Consider the following 26815-nt stretch of genomic DNA (forward strand, 5'->3'; position numbering starts at 1 on the left):
GGACGGGGAGAGGCAGCACCTGCCTGTGCCAGGGAGGGGGGAACAGCTGCCTCCCTGCCAGCCAGAGGGGAGGGAGGGAGGGAGCTTGGCCCTTTGTACCTCCAGGAAGCCAAGGTGTGGGCTGAAAGGGACTTATCTGCCCAACATGCATTTCCTGCACCCCGTGGGCACAGGTCAAGGGAAAGCACACATGGGCAGGGTCCTCTCCTCCAGGAGGCACTTGGGGTCACTGGTCCTGCACAGCCTGAGCCACTGGCCCTGTGGTGGCCCATGTCACAGCCACCCATCTCCACCTCCCCAGGCATCTGTGCCCAAGTGGGGGAAACACACGGTCCTGCTCCCTGGGCCCCTGGTCATGCAAAGCCATGGATGATGCCATGCAGGGTGAGCCTTGAAGGGGAGGGATGTGGAGGGAAAGCTACTGAAGAGTGAGGAGCCCCTGTCCAAAGGAGTGGCTGTGGAGCTCCATCGTGGAGGGCAGGCTCCCAGTCCTCCTTGGAGTTGTCTCATGTTGGCCACCAGCCAGCAAGAAGCAGACACAGTGACCACTTTCCCACTGGTACTGGAAACCAGTTGGCTTCCTAGCAGGGCTGTCCTGTTGCTGGTCATCCTGGCACAGCACAGCCCCAGCATGGGGCCTGGGGGAATATGGGAGGCCACTCTGGAGGTGGCACATGGAGACATCGGTGTGTTAAGTGGTGCCTGGAGCAGCGAGGGGAAGCACAGCAGGGACCTGGGCATTGCCACAGCCCCAGCCCAGCGTGGGCAGAGCCAGGCTGTGTTGAAGAGGACTCCATGCCATGCAGGTGTGACCCAGCCTGCACAGCCCTGAAGATTGTGCCAACATCAGGATGACCAGGAGCTAAACACTCATGACCATCTGTGCCTTCATCTTTGTAAAGACACCAGAGCAGGACATGAGAAGAGAAAAGAAGGGACCACCACAAAGAGCAGAGAAGGGGCCAGACTGGCATTCCAAAATCCATGGGGCAAGGCAAGGAGCGAGGCGGGGACACGGGCACAGGTGGCACCGCCCCGCCCGCCGTGTCCCGCTCTGCCTGTGCCCCACTCCACCTGACGTGGCAGTGCCTTGCAGGGGTGGATGTCCCACTCTCTGCAGCAGAGGCTGGTCACTCCCTGGGCAGTCCTGGAGTGCAGGGCACCAGTGGGAAGGTCTCCTGAGGGATCACCACCCCAGCTGCCCCCAGGGAGGAGCCTCTGGCCGCAGGCACACAGAGCTGCGCTCCAGGTATTTGCTTTCCATTCTCCCAGGCTGATGATAACCACCTGCTCCCCAGCCCAGCCTCCAGCTCACCATGCTGAAGTTCAGAAGGTGTTTGATCACGTAAGTGGAGGGACTTTTTATGTATTTATTTAAGTAAAATACTGTTTCCCTAAGTAAAATGTGCTTTCTGGTCTACCCAGACGGGATGTCCTTGCGGGTCCCTCCGTGTGGGAAACTGTTGGAGATTGAAGTGCTGGTGGGAATGGGAAGAGGAGCATTTCTGCTCCTCATCTGGGCTGATGGGGCTTCTCTCTTGTGGTGAAGCTCCAAGGGCAGCTGGAAAGCAGCATCTTTTGTAAGGCTGATGCCACAAAAGAAAAAGGGCAAAGGCAGAGCAAGTAGGATCATGGGCTCACGGAATCACAGAATGGTTTGGGTTGGAAGGGACCTTAAAGGTCACCTCATTCTTCCCCCTGCCATGGGCAGGGACACCTTCCAGTAGCCCAGGTTGCTCATCCAGCCTGGCCTTGGACACTGGCAGGTGTAAAGGCAGGATGCTGGTTCCTGCTGCTGCATCCCAGGTGAGGGATCCCCAGCAGGGCAGAAGTGGAGCAGAAATGGAGCAGAAATGTGGCTTTGTGCAAACCCTTCTCATGGTCACCCCAGCGAGTGTGGGGGGGGAGGTGGCTCTTCCACAGCCCCTGGTTTGGAGAGGATGGACAATGAGCAGGGAAAGGCAAGGCTTGACTTCTCAGCAGAGTCCTTTGGCTGGGGGACAGAATTTTGGGGTACAGGGTGAGGGGGCTCAGGGTCATTCCCAGCCCAGCTGTGTGTGGGGTCAGGTGGGCACCAACACAGACAGGCAGTGCCACTGTGCCCTTGCTGTGCTGCCTTACCTTCTCCTGAGCCTCCTGCTGACCATTTTGCCCATTTTTTATTGCAAAAGAACCCCAAACCAGCTGCAATGGCTGGTCAGAGGAAGGAGGCTCTGGGTGGTGCACAGACCATGGGCATTGATTTCCTGTGCAGCATCACTGCTGCCTGGGGCATTGCTGGGCACAGCAAATCAATAAAGTCGTTTTCTGCCCATTTCCTGCCCAGGGAACCCAGCCCTGGCACCTCCCACAGGACTCTGCAGGGTTTGGCCACCACAGAGCCATCCTGGCCAGGGCATTGTGTTGGGTCAGGAGGGGGCACAGGTGGGAGGGAAGCAGGTCCTGCTCTCTCTGCTTCCAGCAAAGGGAAAATGACAGTGGGGGAACCTGCAGCACTGCTGAGATCCAGCAGGACCTGCTGCAGAGCAACACCCCAGGGACCCACCCCTGCTGGGACACAGCCCTGGGACACAGCTGGGGACATCAGCCCCTGCAAATAAACATCCAGCACGTTGGATTTAGGTTAAATCCCTCCAGCCAGCGCGGGAGGATTCGAGCTCACAACCAGGGATCCCTCACAACCAAGGGCATCTCTGGGGTGCTGCATCCTCCTCTGCACCCTGGTTTGGCACTCTGGGAGGTGACAGCACACAGGCTGTGCTCTGAGGGGGTTCCTCAGCCACAGCCTGCCTGCAGATGGAGGATGGAGACAGCTCCAGAGCTCTGCAGGATCTGGACTCTCACAGCCAACGTTGCAGGGCAGAGTTGGCTCCCAGAGCTCTGAGGGCACCTGGAACATCTTCTGGTGCTTTGGTCTCAAGTACTTAACCCTGCCCCTGGACTCCCATGGCCCTGATCCCATTCTGGTGTGTTAATCATAGAATCATAGAATCGATTGGGTTGGAAAAGACCTCCCAGATCATCAAGTCCAACCCTTGGTCCAACTTCAGCCCTTTTACCAGATCATGGCACTCAGTGCCACGGCCAAGCTCAGTTGAAAAACCTCCAGGGATGGGGAATCCATCCCCTCTCTGGGCAGCCCATTCCAATGTCTGAGCACTCTCTCTGCAAAGAAGTTTTTTCTGCTCTCCAACTTCAATTTCCCCTGGCAGAGCTTGAGCCCATCGTGCCCCCTTGTCCTATTGCTGAGTGCCTGGGAGAAGAGACCAACCCCCACCTGGCCAGAACTTCCCTTCAGGGAGTTCCAGACAGTGCTGAGGTCACCTCTGAGCCTCCTCTTCTCCAGGCTGAACACCCCCAGCTCCCTCAGCCTCTCCCCACAGCACTTGTGCTCCAGTCCCTTCTCCAGCCTCGTTGCTCTTCTCTGGTCCCGCTCCAGCCCCTCAATCTCTTTCTGAACTGAGAAGGCAAAGCAGGGATTATCCATGGAAGGCAGTTGAGCCTTTTGAAGTCTCCTTGTCCAGCTCCAACTCCTCCAGCTGCTCCAGCCTCCCACAGAACCTCTGCCTGTGCTGCTTGTGCCATGTAATCCAGGATTTGCTGCCTTCAGTGCAGCTTCTTGCCAACTTCAGCACCAACTTCAGTGCTGCCACTTTCTTAGCACGTGGGGAGGGAAGGAGGGGAGGCAGGAAGAGAGGAGGAGAGAACAGGCTCTGGTTTTCTGTCAGCCTGACCAGACTCAAGCAGCCAACCACGTGTTGTGTGTTCTCAGCTGGGTGTTCAACCAACACAATGACCATCTCAAAAGAGTGAAAGGGTCTGGGTCTTTCCCAGATTCTCCACAGGCTGAGGGTTTAGGACCTTTGTAGAACCAAGTCCAGCATCACATCTGCACCAAATACAGATATGGGAGTGGCAGAGGGTGCTGCCCAGCCCAGCACTGCCTGGGAGGAGTGTTGTAATGTTCTGCCTTCATTAGTGGGGGCTCATGCAGACCCCCCCAGAGGAGAGTTTGGTCTATCACTAAATATCAGTTATTCAGCTCTTCCTTCCTTTCTGGCTGCTTGTCACAGGCAGACAAATTTACCATCAGCCTTACCATGAGGGGCTGGAGTGTTGGATCAAGTTGCCAACAGATCTGTCCAGCAGAATCCCATCATGTTAGAGCAGCTCCTCCCTCACTGCCTTCTCCCTCTTTGGCCTCTGATCTTCCACACAGAGCTATTCCAACAAGCCTTTCATCACACCAGCTCTGGGGCAGCCTTGAGTCTCCACTTCCCCCTCTCCCTTCACCATCCCTTGGTGTTCTGAGCACTGTTGAAGCACTTGGCCCTTTCCTGCTCCGTTCCTTGTCCTGCCCATTTATCTCTGCCAGCACCAGGCTCTCTCTGTGCTGCTGGCACAGCCAGGCACTGAGCCACGGGCACATTTGCCAACCCCCTGTCTCCTCCAAGCTTGGCAGCCTGCTCCTCCAGTGGGGAAGGGCATGGATACCACCAGGTTGCCAGCAGGTCTGGGGGTGCTGTGCTGCTGACAAGCAGTAATTAGGTGCCTTTTGAATCCCCAGTGGCACTGCCATGACTCAGGACCTCCCAGTCTTGCCAGTCCTGAGTGCTTTGGACTCTAAAATCCTCCTGGGAGGAGCTCAGGGCTTCAGCTTGGTGAGGGATGTCACTGGGAGCAGGACAGAATCACCCCCACCAGTGCCCAAACCACTGGAAGCAGCACTGTCATTATCAAACCACTCCTTAGTTTTAACAGTTGGTGGTTTTTCTGGAATAAATCCAGTTTCTCAATAACAAACTCATATTCCTGACCTGTCTGGTGCACTTTGCACAGCCCATAGTTGTGTCACTGCTGGCTCACCAAGCAAGTTCTGCTCCCAGGTGTCACAGGACTGCCTGGAGTAGGAGCATCAAAGAAGCTGAAGAAGCTCCAGGACAAGCAGGTCTGTGTGGGCCCAGCCCCTCTCTCTTGGTCCAAAACTGAGCACTGCAGGAATTGAGCAATGCCAGGGAACACAGAGGAGCTGTCAGGATGTGGGTCCTGAGCCCAAATTTCAGCTTTCATTAACTCTTCCTGTTTAAATCCCTCCATTCCATGCTCAGCAAAGCAAGTGGTGACTCTCCCTCCCTCAGACCTGGGGCTGGCAGGCTGGACCCCCTCCATGGCAGAGGATTTAACCTGATCCTCAGAACAAACCATGCCCTGTTAGGCAACAATTGGCTCTTCCCCAGCACAATTATGGAATCCTTCAGGTTGGAAAAGCCCTCTGAGATAACTGAGTCCAATCATTCCCCCAGCACTGCCAAGGCCACCACTAAACCACGTCCCCACGTGCCACATCTACATGTTTTATAAATCCCTCCAGGAATGGAGACTCCACCACTGCCCTGGGCGGCTGTGCCAGGGCTTGACCACCCTTCCCATGAAGAAATGAAATGCAGACAAATGTTTTTTCCCAGGAAACTCAGTCCCCCTGCTGCTCCACTAAAGATTATGACTATAACCAAGCTCCACCAGGGTGTTACAAGCAGTAGAAGCTCCATGGCAGTGTTTGCTGTGGCCTGAATGTCCCCACAAACAACCCCAGCCCCCAGAGAAGAGATCACACTGCTGTTGTGGCTTGACTAAAACCAGACTAAAACCCAGACTAAAACCCAGACCACACACCAGAGAGGCACCACTGAGACCCCCACGGTGGCATCACATCTCCAGCCACAGCTGGAGCCTGCACAGGTGGCAATGCCCTCCAACAGTGGGCACTGAGAGCAGGGAGAGCCAGGATTTACTGTCTGTGTTGATAAAGGTGGAACCTGACACTTCAAGACCAGGCAGGGCAGGGAATACGTGGGCAGTGCCTGCTCTGCTGCCAAGGTGGGAGTTTTGGCTGCTCCAGGAAGGTGCACCTGAGCAGACAAGGGACTTGGCAGTTACCACTGTTTACTTTTCACAGCAATATCTGTGGCCCATCTGGAAATTTCCACTGCTTGGCACAGCCTTGGAGGTCCCTCGGTTATCGCTCCCTCCGCATCGTTTCCTCCCGGGAAAACCCTGCCTTAAAGAAGGATAAAGGAATCAAACAAACCTCAGGGCACCTTCCCCTCTGCCTCACACACACATTTCTTCTCCCCATGAATGGTCTGAAATATCTGTTTCCTTCCAGGAAGCTGAATACCATCTACAGGTGCCAGCCGGGTCGGCTCTGGATCGCCTTCAGTGTCCTCACCCTCCTCGTGGTCACCCTCCAAGTGGTGGAGAAGCTGCAGCCTCCCAGGTAGGTCCAAAGCAGAATTATGGAACTGCACCTCATCCTCCAGCCTTCTGCTGGCCACTGAGGTGGGCTCAAAACTGCCCTCCAAAAACCACCCAACAGGGTCTTCCTTGGACAGGGAGGAAAGTCCAGGTGGGAGAGGACCCTCTGAGGGTCCCACGTCCCACTCCTATGCCCTGGACAGAGCTGAGCTCACTCTGGGGTCAGATTAGGCTGCTCTGGCTCACTATAAAACTGTACAGCTCCTGAGCCCAGTTATGCCAGTCTGGGGTTGTCTGCAGTGGTTCCTCCAGCCTCTCCAGGCCACCTGCTCTTCTCTGTCCCTGCCTCCTCTTGCTTTGCCCCTTTCCACTACACTCCAGCAAGACTGGCATTGGCACAGGCTGCTGACCTGTCCTCACCCTGTTCATAGAATCACAGAACTACTAAAGGTTGGAAAACACCTCAGATCATCAAGCTCAGGTTCTTGCACCAGTCCTGACTCCCCAGGGCAGCAATGAAGCCCTACACCCCCCAGCACTGCCACCCACCCCAGGAAAGGCAGGGCAACACACTTGGTGATATCTGTAGGAGGTGCTTTGGTGTCTGTAGGAGGTGCTTTGGTGTCTGTAGAAGGTGTTTTGGTGTCTGTAGGAGGTGTTTTGGTGTCTGTAGGAGGTGTTTTGGTGTCTGTCGGAGGTGCTTTGGTGTCTGTAGGAGGTGCTTTGGTGTCTGTAGGAGGTGCTTTGGTGTCTGTAGGAGGTGTTTTGGTGTCTGTAGGAGGGCTCAGGGAGTTCACTGGGCTGTTCTCTGCCATCTCCTTCCGTGCTCTGCAGCTGAGCATCGTGTCCTCCCCGTTCCAGGAGCTGCCGGTGTGAGCAGGAGCGTGACCTGCAGCAGAACATGGGCCAGAAGCTCAGCTCTGACCTCCAGACCCCCAACCTGCTCTGGGAGGAGGAATCCCTGCAGTGGCAGAGGAAAGCAGTGCCAGAGCCCTCTCTGACTGAGGACATTTCCCAGAAGCACCTGTCCCTCAGCCAGGAGATGCCTCTGGAAAGCAGCCCAGGCAGCCAAGAGGAGCACTGGGCACAACAGCCTGTGGAGAGCAGCAAGAAAGTGGAAGCCCACCTGGTGCCCATGAGGCTGAAATCCCAACTCCCTGGCCTGAGAAAAGCAGCCAGAGAAGGTCCTTCTCTGAGCTTTCCTGAGAGGATCTCTGCAGTTTTGGCAGAAGCTGCCACCAGCAAGCACATCATCCTGGCAAACAGACTGAGCACTGAGGGGAGCAGGGAAATGTCACTGCCTGGAATGACGCAGGGGCAGGTGTGGAGCCAGTCTGAGCCCCAAGCCGTGGCTGTCCCCCACCATCAGAGGGGCAGTTCACTGACACAGCCCCAAGCTGTGGTTGCCCCCCACCATCAGAGGGGCAGTTCACTGACACAGCCCCAAGCTGTGGTTGCCCCCCACCATCAGAGGGGCAGTTCACTGACACAGCCCCAAGCTGTGGTTGCCCCCCACCATCAGAGGGGCAGTTCACTGACACAGCCCCAAGCCGTGGCTGTCCCCCACCATCAGAGGGGCAGTTCACTGACACAGACCCAAGCCGTGGCTGTCCCCCACCATCAGAGGAGCAGTTCAGTGACACAGCCCCAAGCCGTGGCTGTCCCCCACCATCAGAGGGGCAGTTCACTGACACAGCCCCAAGCCGTGGTTGCCCCCCACTATCAGAGGGGCAGTTCAGTGACACAGCCCCAAGCCGTGGCTGTCCCCCACCATCAGAGGGGCAGTTCACTGACACAGCCCCAAGCCGTGGTTGCCCCCCACCATCAGAGGGGCAGTTCACTGACACAGCCCCAAGCTGTGGTTGCCCCCCACCATCAGAGGAGCAGTTCACTGACACAGCCCCAAGCCATGGTTGCCCCCCACCATCAGAGGGGCAGTTCAGTGACACAGCCCCAAGCTGTGGTTGCCCCCCACCATCAGAGGGGCAGTTCACTGACACAGTCCATCCCAAACTCAACCCAACCTCCACATCCAGAGGACTCTTACAACACACATCTGGAGACAGGATTTTTCCCAAGCCACACAGCAGCCCCTGAGGTGGAGAAGGTGACAAACAGAGGTCAGCAGCTCAGAGGAGTCACCTCTCAAGGGAAGACGTGCAAGCCCCAGACTGACATCGTTTTCCTCAAGGTCCACAAGAGCGCCAGCAGCACCGTCATGAACATCCTGTTCCGCTTCGGCGAGACTCACAACCTCACCTTCGCCTTCCCGCAGGGCGGGGGGTACCAGCTCTACTACCCAAACCACTTCCTGGCAAGGTTCGTGCAGGGCTTCTCCCCGCGCAGCCCCCGGCGCTTCAACATCCTCTGCCACCACATGCGGTTCCTGCAGCCCGAGGTACCGGCAGAACTGGGGGAAAGGGAGAAGGGCTCGAGGGGCATGAGGTGGGGCACCTGTAGGGCACAGGAACTCTTCAGGGATCAACCTGAGACCCAGTATTGCCCAAGGGTACCTTTCATGGTGTTGGCATCTCCTGAGAGCTTCTGGAAGCAGGTTTGATGGATCACTGTGCTGTGATCCCTGACAAGATGGGAGACAGTGTCTATAGCAGTCAGCAACTATCACCTTGTTCTTGTGTGCTGGGCCCTTGGAGATGTCCTGCTCCCTGGGCAGACCCAGAGGGGACCAGCTGCAAGAGGAGAACACCTAAAGCACACCAGTCCAGGTCAGCCATACCCAGCACCGACCCCTCTGGATGCCACTTGTTGTGACACGCAGGTCTCAGCAAAGGCAAGGAGACAGGATGTATCTCCCTCCCAGAAAGGCCACATGGCTGAGGCAGCATGTGGTGGGGAGGTTTGGTGACTGCTCCCCCACCTGCCTCTTCTGGGGCTCTCCACAGCTCCTGGGATGAGATGCACCCTGAGACCCTCCCCAGCACCCACCACCTCCAGCCCCAGCGAGCTCCTCTGCTTGCCAGGACTGTGGGCAAGTAGGTCCCTTCTCCCCACCCCACCTTTAAACCCTCCTTTTCCTCCTCCACAGGTGCAGAAAGTGGTATCCAGCTCTGCTGTCTACTTCTCCATCCTGAGGAACCCTGTGCAGCTTATGGAGTCCTCCTTTGTGTACTACAAGGGAGCATCAGCCTTCTCCCACGTGCGCAGCCTCGAGGAGTTCCTGAGCGACCCTCACCGCTACTACAACCCCGCCAGCGGCGACAGCCACTATGCCAGGAACCTCATGACCTTCGATTTTGGCTTCAACCCCAACGGGGAGGTGTCCACTGAGCGGGTGCAACTCATGCTCAAGGCCATCGAGGCATCCTTCGACTTCCTCCTCATCTCCGAGTACTTCGACGAGTCCATGGTGCTCCTGAAGGAGATGCTGTGCTGGGACCTGGACAGCGTCGTCTCCTTCCCACTCAACATCAGGGACAACAGAACCAAGTCCCCCCTCCCGGACAGCATCGTGGAGAAAATCAAGGAGTGGAACAGGCTGGACTGGGAGATCTACACCCACTTCAACAGGACCTTCTGGGAGAGGATCGAGCGGGACATCGGCCGGGAGCGCATGGAGCGGGAGGTGAAGGCGCTGCGGGAGCGGCGGGCGGAGCTGGCGCGGACCTGCCTGCAGGGCACGGGCACTGTGGTGCCCAAGGACATCAAGGACTCCTCCCTGCGGCCGCTGCAGCACGGCGGCGCCAGGATCCTGGGCTACAACCTCAAGGAGGGCTTGGAGAAGGAGCTGGAGCAGACGTGCCGGCGGCTGGTGACCCCCGAGCTGCAGTACAGCAGCGCGCTCTACAAGAGGCAGTTTGCCCCCAAGACCCCCAAGCCCACTCCCTCCTGGCAGGGCAGTGCCCCACAGCACAGGCTGGAGGGCACCCAAAACTGAGCCTCCCTGGCCCCTCCAGGCATCGTTCTCCAGCCGCCTTAGCTGAGCATGGGGTGGCTCCTGGGCTCAGGGTGGCTCCTGCCCCGGGGGGACTCAAGATATTGAGAGGCTGGAGCGGGGCCAGAGAAGAGCAACGAGGCTGGAGAAGGGACTGGAGCACAAGTGCTGTGGGGAGAGGCTGAGGGAGCTGGGGGTGTTCAGCCTGGAGAAGAGGAGGCTCAGAGGTGACCTCAGCACTGTCTGGAACTGCCTGAAGGGAAGTTCTGGCCAGGTGGGGGTTGGTCTCTTCTCCCAGGCACTCAGCAATAGGACAAGGGGGCACGATGGGCTCAAGCTCTGCCAGGGGAAATTGAAATTGGAGAGCAGAAAAAACTTCTTTGCAGAGAGAGTGCTCAGGCATTGGAATGGGCTGCCCAGAGAGGGGGTGGATTCCACATCCCTGGAGGTTTTTAAGGTGAGCTTGGCCGTGGCACTGAGTGCCATGATCTGGTAAAGGGACTGGAGTTGGACCAAGGGTTGGACTTGATGATCTGGGAGGTCTTTTCCAACCCAATCCATTCTATGAGTCTGTGATTCTATGGATGTGGCACTGAGTGGGAATCCACCATGTCTTGATCCAACCCCACTGGGATCACCAGCCCAGGGCACATAGTGCCCTGGGCTGGTGATCCCAGTGGGGTTGGATCAAGGGTTGGACTTGATGATCTCAGAGGTCTTTTCCAACCCAATCCATTCTATGATTCTATAACTGTCGGGCCATCCCTCAGTCACCTCTGCCTGTGCACAAGCTCTGGGTGCTCCTGCTGCTGCTGCAGGGCAGGACAAGGCTGCAGTGGGAGGGTCTGGGGGCTTGACAGGACATTTCCAGAGGGAGAACACCCCCAGTGAGCAGCCGAAGCCTTGGGACAGCACTGGCTCCAGCAAGAGGAGCAGATCCAGGAAGGCAGCCCAAGTGTTCCCTTGGACTGCAACAGCAGGGCCAAGCTGTAAATCAGAGCTGGGGAGTTTGATTTACAGCTTGGGAATGAGTCTGTCTGTCTGTCCAGTTGCAGCTCTCCTCCACTCAGCCTTAATTCTACCCTGCTGGAAAAGCAGCCTCTTAATTAAAAATAACAATATTCACTGTCACTCCTTAAATTCCCCTTAATTACATCACTCTGCCCATACAGTCTCCCCAGCAGCCCAACAAACAGACCCCAAACATCTGAAAATGTCTTGAAAAGAAAAAAAAAAGGAAAAAAAGAAAAACCCAGCTTTTTTTTCCCCTGACCCTGTGGTTACACGTTGCCTTTGGATGCTGCATTTGTAGGCTCAGCATCCCCAGAGCTGATGCTGCCTCTGGGGTGTCAGACTGCAAAAGTTCCATACCCATGGGACTGGGAGACATCTCCTGAGCAGCTCTGCAGCCAGACAGCCCAGCCCACCAGAGGAACATTCTGTGCTCTGCCTGGGGAGAGGCACCACAAGAACGGGCTGTGGTGGGCGAGTCAGCGTCACCCTTGGCATCCTGCACTCCCCTCACATCAAAAGCAGAGCCAGCAAATCAGTGGGATAAATGGAAGCCCCACCTCTGGAGTTTCAGCACCATTTCTACATGGATTTGCAGCACGTGGGGATCTGAGCATCCCAGGCTCTCCCTGGGACAGCCACAGGGAGCCTCAAAGGTCTGTTTCCACCCAAAGGTGCTCAGTTAACAGGGATAAAAGTCAGACTGTGCTCCCTGTGCCCTTCCTGGGGCACTGCCAAGGACTGGGCCAGACCTGGTGTGGGGACATCATTTGGGGGATGTTTGCTGCATGGTTTTTGGGGTGTTGTTTGTACCATGAAGTTTAATCTCTGGGGCACACCCACATCTCTGTGTTGGTCCCTTCCCTCATTTCTCCTGTTGGGATGGGGTGGGGGCTGATGGTTTGCAGAGGTCTGGATCTTCTCGGGGTTCCTGGGGTGCCTGCAGGTCACCCCAGAGAGGAATCTCAGAGGAAAACAGCAGGGCTGGACAGCCCAGGGGCAGCACAGCACCCTGGGATCATCCCCCAGACCCCTCATGGCACACAGCAGGGCACAGGACGGAGCAGGGCTGGATGCCAAGCACCAAACATGCTTCTGACACCTTCACTCTGGATTTCCATTGGGTGCCCCTTCCCTGTTCCCTGTTGGCACCTCAGGAAACAGAAGGAGAACATTCCTGCTCGAGTTCCTGCCAAGGTGCCCCAGGGCAGGGACACTGGCACAGCCAGGGCATCACATCCTGCCTGTGCTCTTCCCTGTGGAAGAGCCCTGGGGGGCAGCACCCATGGGGGCCCCAGCACAGCCCAAGGGGATCCCTGGTGTCCCAGTTCAGCAGGTGGGACCAGTTTGTCCCTGTGTGGGTGTGCCCAAAGCTGGGCATTCTAAACCCTCTGGGCCATTGCCCAGCAACTGTTCCCAATGGCCCATTGGCAGCAGCTGCCCAGGGCACAGCTGAGCCCTCAGGCTGGGAGCTGGCTGGGAAAGAAGCCTGGCAGAGGAGCTGGGAGAACTGCCCTGCAGGGAGTCCTTGGCACCTCCACACCCACCTGAGGGCTCAGCTCTGCTCAGGGGCCAGCAACCATTCCAAAATCCCCCCTGACTGCCAGAGTCAGATCCCCCAGTGTGGAACTCCCTGCCCTGGGGGAGGCACTGGGGGCTCCCACCCAAACCTGAGGCTTTCTTGGGCTCAAACCAGACAATCTTGGGCTTTGGGGACTTGGGGAACCACTCATTGGATGCAGAGGAGGAGCAGACCCTGGACAGGAGGAGCCCACCACTCTCCACCAGACTGTGCCATCATCTGCACCAACAGGTTTATCCTTTCCTTTGCCTTTGCACTCGGAGGAACCACGTGGGGCTCAGCACAGGGGCCACCAAACCCCCCTGTGTTTGTGCCCCAGGGGGTGGGTTACACTGCTGGGGTTGGGGGTTAAACCCAATTTCTCTTTGTGCCATTGCATTTATTGTAATATTGTTATTAAATTGTAACTCTGACTTATAATCTCTGTTGTGTTGGGCTCATTTCTCCTGCTGGTTCACCTTCAAACCAGCACACCTGGTCACTCAGCAGGATCAGCAGGATCTTCCCCCTCTCCACAGCAAGCAGCAGGCAGGGCACAGGCAGTTTGGACATCATGGTGTCTCCCATTTCCAGGGATTGGATGGGCTCCTGTCCCCCAGCAGAGCTCACAGGACCAACATCCCTGACCCAAATGCCAAACACAACCGTTTTTATTATTATTATTCCCACAAAGTGTAATTTTATCTTCAGGAATACTTCACAAAGACAAGGAGCAGAGCCCAAGGATACATTTGCTGCCTGAGTCTCTTTTAGTTTTCCCTTCCCACAGACTCTTTGTGCACCATTTCTTGATGTTTTACAGCCCCAAACCCCTGGCCAAGCACACCCCCAGAGGAGCAGAGTCTCTCATGGCCAATGAACTCTCTTGCCCTGGAGCATTTTTAATTCCTCCCCAAGACCTGTCACATTCAGCCTGTGCAATTCAACACTCTCAGTTAAAATTAACTCAAACCCCACCCATTTTTCACCAATATCCATTCACAATTCCAAAGATCAAAGCCTGCTTCCTCCCCAGCCTAAGTTTCCAAGGCACTTACTGCTTTATACTTTGTTTTTCTGGCTGCAGAAGACCCAGCAAGGTGATATTGCAATAACCCAGAGTTGTTCAAGCCTGCCCATGTGATGGTCCTGACTTTCCAGGACCTTCCTGGCACCACAAGACAACCATCAATTTATGCAAAAGTGTTCAGCTCTTTTCTCACCCAGCTAACAAGGCAGCCTTGAAGCATTTCAGGCTCTCCAGGGAGGCTTTCAAAGCTGCTTCCAAAGGAGCTCAGGGACTCAGAGACCTGCAGGGATTCCTTTGCAGAGCTTTAAAACAGTCTCATACCGTGGGAGGATGAGCAGCAACATCTTCCATGCCTGGAAACCCTTTCCCAGGAGAGGGGCTGTCGGGATCCCCCGGCCCCACAGCTCAGGCACGAGGCTCAGGTTTGCTCTTCCCTCCCTTCCTCTTCTGCTGTGGTTCATCCCCTTCCAGGTGTGCTGTCACCTTTGCCTTGGGGACCTTGCACTTGCTCTTCTGGCTGTAGAGGAGGTTTTTCTGGAAGAGCCGTGGGATGTTGCCCTGGTACAGCAGGAGGGCAGTGAACATCCCTGAAATGAGAGCACAGACCCCTTCCAAGCTGCAATTTCCAGGTCCACAACCTTCTCCATGACCAAAGGAAGCTCCTCCCTGAGGGCTGAAGGACCCTCCCTGTGTTGCTTTAAGGAGAATTTCACCACTGTTTCCTTAATGTATAAAGCAGGGCTTGTTTTGACCCAAAAGGGACATAAACCACCCAGTGGACTTTTGTCACAGAATCACTGAGGTTGGCCAAGCCCTCAAAGAAAATCGAGTCCAACCCTTCCCCAGCACTGCCAAGGCCATCACTGACCCCTGTCCCCAAGTGCCACGTCCACATGGCTTTGAAATCCCTTCAAAGATGGTGACTCCACCTCTGCCCTGGACAGCTGTGCTGGCACCTGAACACCCCTTCAGGTAACAAATTTTCCCTGATATCCAACCTAAACCTCCTCTGGCACAACTTGAGGCCATTTCCTCTTGTCCTGACACTTGTTACCCAGGAAAAGAGACCAACCCCTGCCTGGCTCTCCCCTCCTGTCAGGGAGTTGTCCCCACTTTGCATTCAAGGCAGTCCATACCCAGCTTCCCATGGTCACCCTGAAGTTGTGGACAACCTCAGAGCTCAGCCTGTCCTTGCTCTAAACCACCTTTGCTTCACCTCCCTCAAACTCTGGGTTCTGGGAGAGTTTTGCCTCTGGCCTCAGGCAGAGTTTTCCCCCATGTCCTGTGCAGAAATCACATTAGGAAAAGGGGACAGCAAAGGGATGACTCCAGAGACAAGGAAGTTGGAGGAGGAATAACACCTGCCACTGCCAAGACCCAAGTTCAGCCCTTTGCAGGAATGGTTTGTGCTCCCTCTGGCATTCCTGCCTTGCCCACTGCCCCCAGCCCAGCCCCTGCCCCTGTAAGGTCTCACCTGCGAGGGGCCCCAGCCAGTAAACCTGGACATAGTCCCAGAAGCTGTTCCCTGAGCAGTGGAAGGTGGTGGCTGTGGCCAGGGCAGGGTTGAAGAAGGCGCCAGTGAATGGTCCAGCTGTGTGGGAAGAGAAATGTGGCCAAGAGGTCTCACCTGCATCCTTTGGGACCCCAACAAAGAGCTGGGTCAGAGACCACGACCCCTCCTTCCTGCCCAGAACGTCTGCCCAGCTCCAGCAGATGCATCCCCTGGGCTGGGAAAATCCCACCTCATCATCCTGGGCTTTGCAGGAAGCAGAAAAGCTCAGTGCAGGACCGAGGGGTGGCATTAGGGGACGTTCCAGGGAAGTGATGCCCATCTTGGGCTGAGCTGTGGCTTCTCATGTGCCAACATTCCCCTGCTGCCCAGATATCCTGAAGTGCTGCCTTCATCCCAAAATGATTATTCCCCAAAATCATAGAATCACAGAATGGATTGGGTTGGAAAAGACCTCTGAGATCATCAAGTCCAACCCTTGATCCAACCCCACTGTGATCACCAGCCCAGGGCACTCCGTGCCCTGGGCTGGTGATCACAGTGGGGTTGGATCAAGATGTGGATTCTCACTCCGTGCCCTGGGCTGGTGATCACAGTGAGGTTGGATCAAGACGTGGTGGATTCTCACTCAGTGCCACATCCACAGAATCACAGACTCATAGAATCAGTTGGGTTGGAAAAGACCTCCGAGATTATCAAGTCCAACCCTTGATCCAACCCCACTGTGATCACCAGATCATGGCACTCAGTGCCACATCCAGTCTCATCTTAAACACCTCCAGGGATGGGGAATCCACCCCCTCTCTGGGCAGCCCATTCCAATCCCTGAGCACTCTCTCTGCAAAGAATTTCTTCCTGATATCCAACCTAAACCTCCCCTGGCAGAGCTTCAGCTGTGCCCTCTTCTACTGTTGGTTGCCTGGGAGAAGAGACCAACCCCCACCTGGCTACAACCTCCTGTCAGGGAGTTGTAGAGAGTGATGAGGTCTCCTCTTGTCCCACAGGGGATGAGGCACAACCTGTGCCAGCACCAGGCAGAGCTGCTCTTGGGCAGGAAGGGTGAAGAGCAGCTGGATGGGCTTGGCTGAGGTGAGAAGGACACAGTTGTTCCACTGTGTCGGCTGACCCGACAGTCACAGAATCACAGAATGGATTGGGTTGGAAAAGACCTCCAAGATCATCAAGTCCAACCCTTGGTCCAACTCCAGTCCCTTTACCAGATCATGGCACTCAGTGCCACGGCCAAGCTCACCTTAAAAACCTGCAGGGATGTGGAATCCACCCCCTCTCTGGGCAGCCCATTCCAATGCCTGAGCACTCTCTCTGCAAAGAATTTCTTTCTGCTCTCCAACTTCAATTTCCCCTGGCAGAGCTTGAGCCCATCGTGCCCCCTTGTCCTATTGCTGAGTGCCTGGGAGAAGAGACCAACCCCCACCTGGCCAGAACTTCCCTTCAGGCAGTTCCAGACAGTGCTGAGGTCACCTCTGAGCCTCCTCTTCTCCAGGCTGAACACCCCCAGCTCCCTCAGCCTCTCCCCACAGCACTTGTGCTCCAGTCCCTTCTCCAGCCTAACTGAAGTAAAGTAAGTAGAAAACAAACATCTTGGTGGTCATTACCTCATTAATTGCTACCTCTCCAGTCCTGGAAGATCAAAATACATCCATCCCCCACAAATGAGATGTTTCCCCAAATGACTCAGAAGAAACCCAAGTGCTGCTCACCTGTGTAGGTCAGGAAGGTGGCAGTGGCTGCCAGTGCAGGGACCCCCCAGATGGGGTGGCTGTGCCGGGCCTTGAGGAGGACGAGGTGGAACAGGAAGGAGCAGGTGCCCTCCACGAAGGCCGCGTGGGGCAGCGCGGTGCGGATGGAGGAGCTGCACTCTGCCGCAATCAGGTTCTGGATGAAGTGGAGCTGTGACAGCTCCCAGGACCAGAACAGCTTGGTGACAGCCCAGCCCAGCCCCGTGCCCACAGCCTGGGCCAGCAGCTTGGCAGCTGTGGCTGCGAGGCTGGACTCCAGCAGCAGGAACTCCTGGACACAGACGGTCGGGTTGGCAGATGCTCCATCAGAAGAGGCACCATGAACAGCGAAGAGGAGGAAGAGCAGAGTCAGGACCACGTCCAGGCCAAAGCCACCCCCCCAGGGGCCGATCTCCATCAGCATCCTCAGCTCCAGGCAGCTCGTGCACAACTGCAGCGAGCCAGCGAGTTCTCTGGCAAGGCAGCCACGTGCTCCGGGAGACAGGAGCCTCTTGGAGAGCCACCTGAGCGCCTGGCATGTGCCACCAACCAGGAACAAAAAGGCAATGGAGACGTTGAGGGTGGCCATGGTGCTGGGGGACAGTCCAGGGGAAGGAGCAGAGGAAGCTCCTGCATCCCCTCTTTATAAAGCCCCGTGGAAGCAAACGTGGCACAGCCCCACAGGCCTGGGAAGTGCCACAGCTGTGGGCTCTGCAGGGCAGTGCCAGCGGGCTCTGGGAGCTGAGGGACTGCCAACAGCTGGGGCAGCCAAGGGGGGGGTTGTCCCAGCAAGGAGGTCCCAGTGTTGTCCCCACCAGGCTCCCAAGCCCAGCACTCACACCTGAGAGCCCCCAGCAGCTCCCCAGAGCTGCCAGGTCTGCCAAAAGGAGCCAAAATCTTCATTTTGGTTTGCTTGGCTCCAACCCCTGTGGCTGCCCCGTCCCTGGGAGTGTCCAAGGCCAGGTTGGATGGGGCTTGGAGCAATCTGGGATAGTGGGAGGTGTCCCTGCCCATGGCAGGGGGTGGAATGAGGTGATCACTAAAGTCCCTTCCAACCCAAACCATTCTGGGAGTCTGTGATAAAACACAACCTACCACCCATTCCCAAGGCCTGGGACACAAGATGACCCAGCAACTTATCCAAGGGATCCCATTTTTCCCAGGGAGAGTCACTAAGCCACAGCAAAGTCTGTCCTCAGCCAGTCTGAAAGCCTGGCTGCTCCCCACCCTTAATACCTCTCCTGGTTTGGTGGAGGTGGCACTGACTGCACATGCCATTGGTCTGCTGGTGACATTGTTGTGTTGTCACTGCAGAACCAACCACAAAAATTTTTAACATCACAATCCAGCTCATTTCTTTCCACCTCCAGCAACTTCTGTGTCTCTCAGAAGAGAAACCCACAGAGTTTTGTCTTTAGAAACAAAAACCTTACAAGGGCCCAGCAAGCCAAGAGAACTCCCAGCTCATGGGAAACAGATTGTGATACCCACAGTAAAACAGGAGAAATTCCAACATTTTCCCTTCCCCCAGGAACTGGTTTTTTCCTTCTTTTGAAGCATTTTAATAGTTGGGCCTTAGGAAACAAGTGTTTTGAGTGTTTAATAACCATTCTCACCCATCATGTGTAATTCTGCACATCCTGCAGTTGTGGGACACAACCCAGGCTGGAGAGAGGAGCTGGAAGCTGCTGATTCCAAGGATAACTATGGGATTCAACAGTGCCAGGGGCTCATTGCCTCCCTCATGTCAGTGCTGGCAGCAGAATCCACACAGCTTTGCAGGGCTGCTCTTCCACAAGACTAAAAATTTGGATACTCCCATCTAAAAAACCTTTTCTGGGGGTGGAATATCAGTGTCTGTTCTAAACCCAACTTGTTTCCAAGGCTGTCAAGAACAAAACCCTCTTAAAATGCTGATATTTAAAGGTGGGGGTTTAGCCATGGGACAGGAAACAAATTGGCACTTGTACCAATTAAGTCAAATAAACGCTCTCCAAAAACACTGAAGGGTAACAAGAGCTGAACAGCCACTCTGGCTCCCCCCACAGAGGTAACAGGTACAAAAAAAGACAGTTCCAAGGTTATTTTAGGGGAGTTTCAGTGGCAGGGGGTGGGAAAGAGCCTTCCAAGAGCAGCCACCTGCTCTCAGCTGCTCTGACAAGGCAGCAGGAACCCAACAGGAGGTTTCCTCCCACAGGCAGGCAGGGAAAAGGGCCCCAGGAGAGCCAGGAAGTTAATTGTGCTTCATAAAAAGACCAGGATCCTTAGAACAAGCATTCACTGGGAGGAAAAAATAACAAAGATGGATCATCCTTGGCTCTGGAAACCTCAGGGAATTGCAGGGTTGAGGAAGGCCAGCCCTGTCTGTACCTGGTGTGGGCACCTGCTCTTCCTCCAGACCATCCCCTGGAGATGCCAAGTCCCAGCAGCATCTCTGCTGTTGATCCAGAGACACCAAGTTGGATTCATTATCCACAAGCCCTTCAGGAAGCACCAGGACCTGCAGTCAGAGCACTGGGACACCCACGAGACACATCCATGCCTTGTCTGCTCATCCAGCCCATCCTCCCCTCCACTGACTCAACACACCCCCAGAGCAGAAGTCTGGTGGCCTCTCACGTCCTAAAGAGAATGAGCAACCAGTAACTTCCCACTGGGAAAATCCCATTAAAAATAATAATTAAAAAAACCCTCATCAGTCCCTACAGGCTGTTTCAATACTCAGGTCAGTGGGTAACTGGGATTTGAAATCAAGGTGGACTGGTGGATTTGATGATCTTAAAGGTCTTTTCCAGCCTGAATAATTCCATTATTCTAAGTTGTGATGTGCTGGAAGTTATTCCTCCTGCAGACACCAGTTGGGAAAAGCAGCATCACCCCTGGGATATGGGAACAGCAGCACAGGGAGCTGTATTGCCCTGCCCTGATCCCTTGAAGGGAGAAAAGTTACAGTCAGAAATTCGTTGCTCTCAGTTCTTGGTATTTCCCCCCTTTCCTTAGGCTGGATTCAAAGCAGGGAAAGCAGCTCTTGGCAAAAGCTGCTCCCTCCACACATCTGGAGAGGAACTCCAAGAGCTCAGCTGAGCTCAGCACACTCACTTTCCTTCCTCACATGACTGAGGATGGCTACTTTTATTAAAAACAATCTTGAGAGTGAAATGCAAGCCATAGAAAAGGGAAAAGTGCAGCTGCACAAAGCCCTGGGAGCAGCAAGTGCAGCCCCTGCTGTGCTCCAGCACAGGAGACACGGGAGCTGCACAGACACCCAACAATGCTCTTCAGGCACGCCGGGAAAATGCCAAGGAAATGGAGATCCTCAGTTTTCAGCCATCCTGGTTTTCCCCAGTGTGTGGCTGGCACAGACCACACCACCATGCTCAGCTTTGCAGACACTCACTGCAAACAGAGCAGCCCCAAGAGAAGGAACCGCGGACCCTGAACCAATGACCCTGAACCACTGACCCCAAACCAATGACCCCAAACCACTGACCCCGAACTGCTGACCCCGAACCGCTGACCCTGAACCGCTGACCCCAAACCGCTGACCCCGAACTGCTGACCCCGAACTGCTGACCCCGAACCGCTGACCCCAAACCGCTGACCCCAAACTGCTGACCCCGAACTGCTGACCCCAAACTGCTGACCCCGAACTGCTGACCCCGAACCGCTGACCCCGAACCAATGACCCCGAACCAATGACCCCACATTTAGCCACTCCAAGATCATTGTTTTAAATGCCCACTCTTGAACAAACCAATCCCCAAACATGGGCCTGCTCTTGAGTTTTGTTTCAGGCAAGGCATGAGCAAGTTCACACCAGACTGGTGAGGATTCATCAAGGACATGCAACTTCCAGCTGTGCAAGCCACGATCAGCCCAAGCCCATCTCTCCTTCAAGCAGCTCCAACACCAAAATCCAAATAATCCTGAGTTCCACTAAACACCTTCTCTCTCCCTCCCTCCACTTTTCCCCCCATAAATTAAATGCCAAATCACTTTAATGCAGAGTTAGAGAACATCAGTTTAAATGCATCAAGGGTCAATTGTATATAAAGGCAGAGGAAGTACAAGAAGTGACCCTGAGGAGACAGCGCTCTGTGCAAACCAACATTCTCAGGGCTGGGGCAAACGGCTCCTGGAGACAAGTGGTTTCTTCATTTCCCTTCATCAGTGGTGTGAGCAAAGCTTGTACAACATGGAAGAAAGGGAAGAGCCCATTTCCCAACAACACATGGAAAACACAGGACATGACGAGTCCTCCTCGAGACAGAAACTCCCTCCGGAACCAACCGAACCAGCCTCAGCCCCAGAGTACATCAGAAGAGGTCCTTGGCTTTAGCTGGACTGGCCAACACCCCACAGCATTGCTGGAGCTTCAGTGGAAAACAAGAGTGACTCTCTGCAGCCATGGAGGCCAAAAGGCAGCACAGATCTCATCCCAAGTCCTCGGAGAGCTGTGGACACCACGGTGCTGGTTCTGATGCTCCAGCGCTGAGCAGCAGAGACAGTGCCAACCCAGGAGCCACATCTTCCCAGGACAGCTCAGTGCCTGTGTTTCCCATGCCACAACATTCATATGCAGGATATTGGATGATATCCAATAAAGCATCTTGTTTGGAACAGCTACAGAATTGCAGGTGGTGGTGGTGGAAGATGCAGCTGTGATGAACGAGGCTGGTCTCTGCCTTGCCCCCTCCGCAAGGAAACCAGGGATCCCTCTCCCACCATGGATGAAAAGGGTGTTCCAGAGCTGCTCTTCTACCAGCAGTGATCCAGAGCTTTTCTTGGGAGGCACAACCATTCCCTAGGAGTGCATGGGGCAGCAGGGAAAGCTTGTGGTGATCCCAAGGCTGGTACAGACACTGATGAGTAACCATTTGAAAAGAAACAGGCTGGTATAGCACGAAATTATACCCACAACCATTAAAGCATTTGCAAGAAGCTCAATTAAAAATACATTCTGTTGATCTCATTAAGACACTGACACATCAACTCCTTCAGCTACTCCTGTCTTTGAAGGCATAAACTCGTAACAGGGAAAGGAGGTGGGAAAACCCCGAATGTTTTTTGAAAGTTTATTTCTAGCCCTGAAAGAACAGTTATTAAACAAAGTCAACAAATACAGTAGTTAATATTGCAGTAACAATTAAATAACATAATGGGATTAAATTACACAAAGGCAACATTAACATCTGAAGACAGTTAAAAAAATAAAAAGAAAGCTTGCACCTACTTCCATTTCCATTGACAGCATAAGGAACAGAGGGAAAAACAGACCAGAGAGATGTATTGATTCATTTCCAGCTGGAGAGACCCTTAACCACTTCCCTGTTCCTCCCTGGCCCCTCTGCTTTAGCCAAACCTTCACACTCCCTGCACAGAGAGCCAGGGGGGAAAGCTCCAATTAGTCTCATTAGGGCAAAGTGCACATTCCCATGGTTGTTTTTAAAGAGAAATCTGGTTTGTTCTATGATAACAAGAAAATCCCAGGAGTCTCCCATTCCCTGCAGGTTCCAAGATCTGCCCAACTAACCACACATGGCACTCCACACAGACCACGTGCACATTTGATCCTGACTTGGGATCTTATGTGGGCACCCAGAGAGATGTGTGGGAATGCCCAGACTGGGATGCAGTCCCTCCCTTCCCATCCCCTCCTGGAGCTCTGGTTGGTGTCCCCCTGCCCCAGTAGCACAGCAGAGCTGCAGTCCCTCCCTTGCTATCACCTCCTGGAGCTCTGACTGGTCTCCTCCTGCCCCAGTGGCACAGCAGGGCTGCAGTCCCTCCCTTCCCATCAACTCCTGGAGCTCTGACTGGTCTCCCCCTGCCCCAGTGGCACAGCAGAGCTGCAGTCCCTCCCTTCCCATCCCCTCCTGGAGCTCTGACTGGTCTCCCCCTGCCCCAGTGGCACAGCAGAGCTGCAGTTCCCCCCCTTCCCATCCCCTCCTGCAGTTCTGGCTGGTCTCCACCTGCCCCAGTGGCACAGCAGAGCTGCAGTTCCCTCCCTTCCCATCCTCTCCTGGAGCTCTGGTTGGTCTCCCCCTGACCCAGTGGCACAGCAGAGCTGCAGTCCCTCCCTTCCCATCACCTCCTGCAGTTCTGGTTGGTCTGCCCCAGTGGCACAGCAGGGCTGCAGTCCCTCCCTTCCTATCCCCTCCTGGAGCTCTGACTGGTCTCCCCCTGCCCCAGTGGCACAGCAGAGCTGCAGTCCCTCCCTTCCCATCCCCTCCTGGAGCTCTGACTGGTCTCCCCCTGCCCCAGTGGCACAGCAGAACTGCCCAGTCCAGCCCCAAAGACTCCAGCCCACTCCCATCAGGGACAAACCACTGTGGGAAAAGCCATGCCTGACCCACCACGACACTCGAGCACAGCCCAAAAGCCTTCTCCTGGCTCTCCATTCCCTGCCAGCTCCACCTCTGATCCCCAAGAGAAACCTCTCCAGCTCCACCTCTGATCCCCAAGAGAAACCTCACCACACACCAGCTGCTCCCTGGGCACGGGGAGATGCTCCTCAGCCTCAGAGATGAACACCTTTCCAGGTCATAGTTTGGGAACTTGGGGATTGGGCCAAGTTTTGTGTGCTAAGATGGCTGAAACTTCAGAAATCATCTCCAAAATAAACTAAATTGAACAAATTTATGTTTCAAAGCATTATCATTCATCAATAAAAGTGAACTAATAAGTTAAAATTACTTATGATGTCTTGTTTTCTTTCTATTAAAAAAAAAGCTAAATTTATCTAGACTGTGCCATTAAAACACAAAAAGAAAGAGGAAAGAAAGAAAAGCTCCCAGTTTAACTCTGGCACAAGGAGTTTCACCAAGTCCATTGCCAGCAATGGACAAAGAGGGAACCATTGGTACAAGAGGCTTTTTCCTCAGCCAAGCCTCCTCACTGCTCCATTGGACCAGGAGCAGGGCACACTCAGCCCAGGGTGATTGCAGTGCCCATGGCTCCTAACACATCTTTTTTGCTGGGAAATGCATCTGGGTTTCCTTGCCTGGAATGAGACACTTCCTTGAATTGAAAATTTAAGGCCATATTCTTACACTCACAGCTAGTGGGGTTTATTCCTGTGACAGAACAGTTAATTAACTCAGTGGAGATTTTAACTACCACACAGGAGCAGAACACAAGCTGAACCTGCCCAAGACAATCTGTTGGCATCTCCAGGAGGTTCTGAGTGCCAGCAGATGCTGTGAGACCCCATCCCTGCTCCCTCCACCATCACCCAAACAGCCTCTGCTGTCCAGGCCAGTTGCTCTCATCAGCTGGAAGTCGGTTCTGTCATACCTTGGCTACCAGTCCCCAAACCAGCATTACTTCTACACAGGTATCAATATTCTCTCAGTATGACTTCTATCCCCTGCCACAATGTTTGGAAAAGTGTGCAAAAAGTTTTTATTCAGGGTCCTCTGTCCACATCCAACCGTAACTCTGTCTGTCCTAAGCCCTGCCCCGCTGGGAATGCAGTAACATCCCACTCAAGGCACGGCTGTTCTTTCACAGGCTCATTTGGCACATGGTTCCTACAGTTGGCTCTTCCTCAAACACTTGGGGAGGTTGAAATGCATAGAGTGTAGCACTGGAAGGAGCCAGGGGGGCACAGGCTCTGCTCCACTCACCCCTGGCAGCACCCCAAGAACTCAACCATTCAGGTTCTCACTGTCCTGCAGAGGGAGGCACTTGTTCTTGCACTCAAGGGCTCCCTGCAGCCCCAATGTCTTTAGGGAGAAGGATCAGCCAGTCCAACTGTCCTCCCCTCAGCTTCCACCTCCCAGCAGTGCTGTGGCATCTCCAGGTGTTCAGCATCTTCTGTTTGCATCGTATTTTAAAAATCCTGTATCTTCAGTGTCCTCAGATCTGGTTATTTGTTCTTCTGGTTTCATTAGTACAAATGGAGCACGTACAAAACTGGAAAAAATAGCTCTAATACTTAAACTCTGACAACTCCATAGAGGTTGATGCATTATTTGCTTAGGGGGGGGGAAATTACAACATATACAAAAATGTATTTGATACAAAGAAGGGAAATGTAAAATAAAAAATGTCAAAGGCACCAGCATAACTTCCAAAGCCCAAGTCAGAGCACAGACACGTTTCTGAGCCACCCACTGCACCAAGCACGTTAACCCTTGAGCTTCTGGCCAGCAAGTCTAACAGGAAGAAAGAGCACACAAGGAAGACAGCTGGAATTTTTTCTTGCCCTGACTAGAACTGATCATTTGATCATAAATAAAGGATCTGACCCCAACCTACATATCCATAACCCACACCCAAAGACTTGACCGATCACTTCGGTTCTACAAAGAGCCCACGTTTTTGATTTTAAAAAAAGTCCACAGAGCACAGGCATGAGAAACAGCTGAATACTTCTCTTCCCCCCCTCTCCTTATTCATCTTAAAAAGTGAGAAACATCTCCATAAGTAGCCAAGTTGTCCAATCTACAGTACAGCAACAGCTCATCTGTAAAAGAAATGAGGGGCAAGATGTACCTTCACATTCGTCACACCTGCCATGAATCTGGTCATGGGGGAGATTACCAGAGGGATTTGAAAGTCACCAGGAAGAGGGGAGGAAGAGGAGAGTCAAAGAGATCAGCAGGTAAAATTAGTACTGCTCTCTGAAAGCTTGAACCTGTCATTCAAGTATTGAAAGTACCCAGAGGGTACAACGAACAGGAGCTGTTACAGCGAAGTCGTTAAAAACCCTTGAAGCCCCGGGCACAGAAAGTGGCATTTCTGGGCTGTCTGGGGAATAAAAATTAAAAAAAAATCAGAAAAAAACATGAATAAAGGCCAGTAATTCAGTCCTCAATTCCTTCTGGACCCCAGACGGATCGCTAGAGCCGCCACAACGTATTTTGGGTGTCTTCTGGATGAGAGTTTCTTCCCTTTTGCAGACGTTTCCCACCCGCTCCCTCCCCACCAAAAGCCCTTCCCTCCCCACCCAAGTGTAACAACCTCATATATTATAAAGATTTGTAAAATACAAACAAACAAAAGGGGTTGAAGGCCGTGGCAGGACGTTAGCGGTTACTCTTCATGGCGTCTTTGGCTGCCAAGATCAGTGGCGTCAAGCTGGACAGAGGTTTGGCCAGTTTCAAGAAGGGATGCTGCCAGGGAGAGGGAGAAACACTGGGCATCAGTGACTGGCACAGCTTAAAGGGGTTTCTTTCAAACAAGACTCATGTTTCCAGGGAGCTTGTCCCAGTTCAGCAGGTGGGACCAGTTTGTCCCTGTGTGGGTGTGACCAAAGCTGGGCATTCTAAACCCTCTGGGCCTTTGCCCAGCAACTGTTCCCAATGGCCCATTGGCAGCAGCTGCCCAGGGCACAGCTGAGCCCTCAGGCTGGGAGCTGGCTGGGAAAGAAGCCTGGCAGAGGAGCTGGGAGAACTGCCCTGCAGGGACTCCTTGGCACCTCCACACCCACCTGAGGGCTCAGCTCTGCTCAGGGGCCAGCAACCATTCCAAAATCCCCCCTGACTGCCAGAGTCAGATCCCCCAGTGTGGAACTCCCTGCCCTGGGGGAGGCACTGGGGGCTCCCACCCAAACCTGAGGGGAGACAATCTTGGGCTTTGGGGACTTGGGGAACCACTCATTGGATGCAGAGGAGGAGCAGACCCTGGCCAGGAGGAGCCCCCCACTCTCCACCAGACTGTGCCATCATCTGCACCAACAGGTTTGTCCCTTCCTTTTCCTTTGGACTCGGGGGAACCACGTGGGGCTCAGCACAGGGGCCACCAAACCCCCCTGTGTTTGTGCCCCAGGGGGTGGGTTACACTGCTGGGGTTGGGGGTTAAACCCAATTTCTCT

At 54.4% G+C, this 26815-nt stretch overlaps 3 protein-coding genes across 5 annotated transcripts in view; 1 reads left to right on the forward strand and 2 right to left on the reverse strand.

Annotated features, from left to right (window-relative positions):
- LOC139676842 (galactose-3-O-sulfotransferase 2-like) overlaps positions 1-10150 on the forward strand; it is a 29316-nt gene extending 19166 nt beyond the window's left edge. The window contains exons 2-5 of the mRNA XM_071566206.1: positions 6167-6277; positions 7117-7576; positions 8237-8653; positions 9302-10150. Of these exons, the coding sequence (XP_071422307.1) occupies positions 6167-6277; positions 7117-7576; positions 8237-8653; positions 9302-10150 (1837 nt within the window). The remainder of the gene's footprint in view (positions 1-6166; positions 6278-7116; positions 7577-8236; positions 8654-9301) is intronic.
- The window catches only part of SRPRB (SRP receptor subunit beta), an 82039-nt gene extending 64452 nt beyond the window's left edge, over positions 1-17587 (reverse strand). Inside the window, exons 1-3 of one of the 2 annotated variants that reach the window (XM_071566676.1) lie at positions 16981-17587; positions 15224-15340; positions 14134-14336 (exon numbers count right to left, since the gene is read on the reverse strand). In XM_071566676.1, coding sequence (XP_071422777.1) covers positions 14155-14336; positions 15224-15340; positions 16981-17587 — 906 coding nt within the window. In that variant the 3' untranslated portion in view covers positions 14134-14154. Of the gene's footprint in view, positions 1-14133; positions 14337-15223; positions 15341-16980 lie in introns of those variants that run through there. The other variant, XM_071566675.1, reaches the window with a different exon arrangement.
- An 8356-nt stretch (positions 17588-25943) lies between these two features.
- PAK2 (p21 (RAC1) activated kinase 2) overlaps positions 25944-26815 on the reverse strand; it is a 48488-nt gene continuing 47616 nt past the window's right edge. For both annotated transcript variants that reach the window (XM_071566149.1, XM_071566150.1), the window contains exon 15: positions 25944-26114. In XM_071566149.1, coding sequence (XP_071422250.1) covers positions 26028-26114 — 87 coding nt within the window. In that variant the 3' untranslated portion in view covers positions 25944-26027. The remainder of the gene's footprint in view (positions 26115-26815) is intronic.

Source organism: Pithys albifrons, chromosome 11 (genome assembly GCF_047495875.1).
Source record: "Pithys albifrons albifrons isolate INPA30051 chromosome 11, PitAlb_v1, whole genome shotgun sequence".
Classification (NCBI taxonomy): domain Eukaryota; kingdom Metazoa; phylum Chordata; class Aves; order Passeriformes; family Thamnophilidae; genus Pithys; species Pithys albifrons.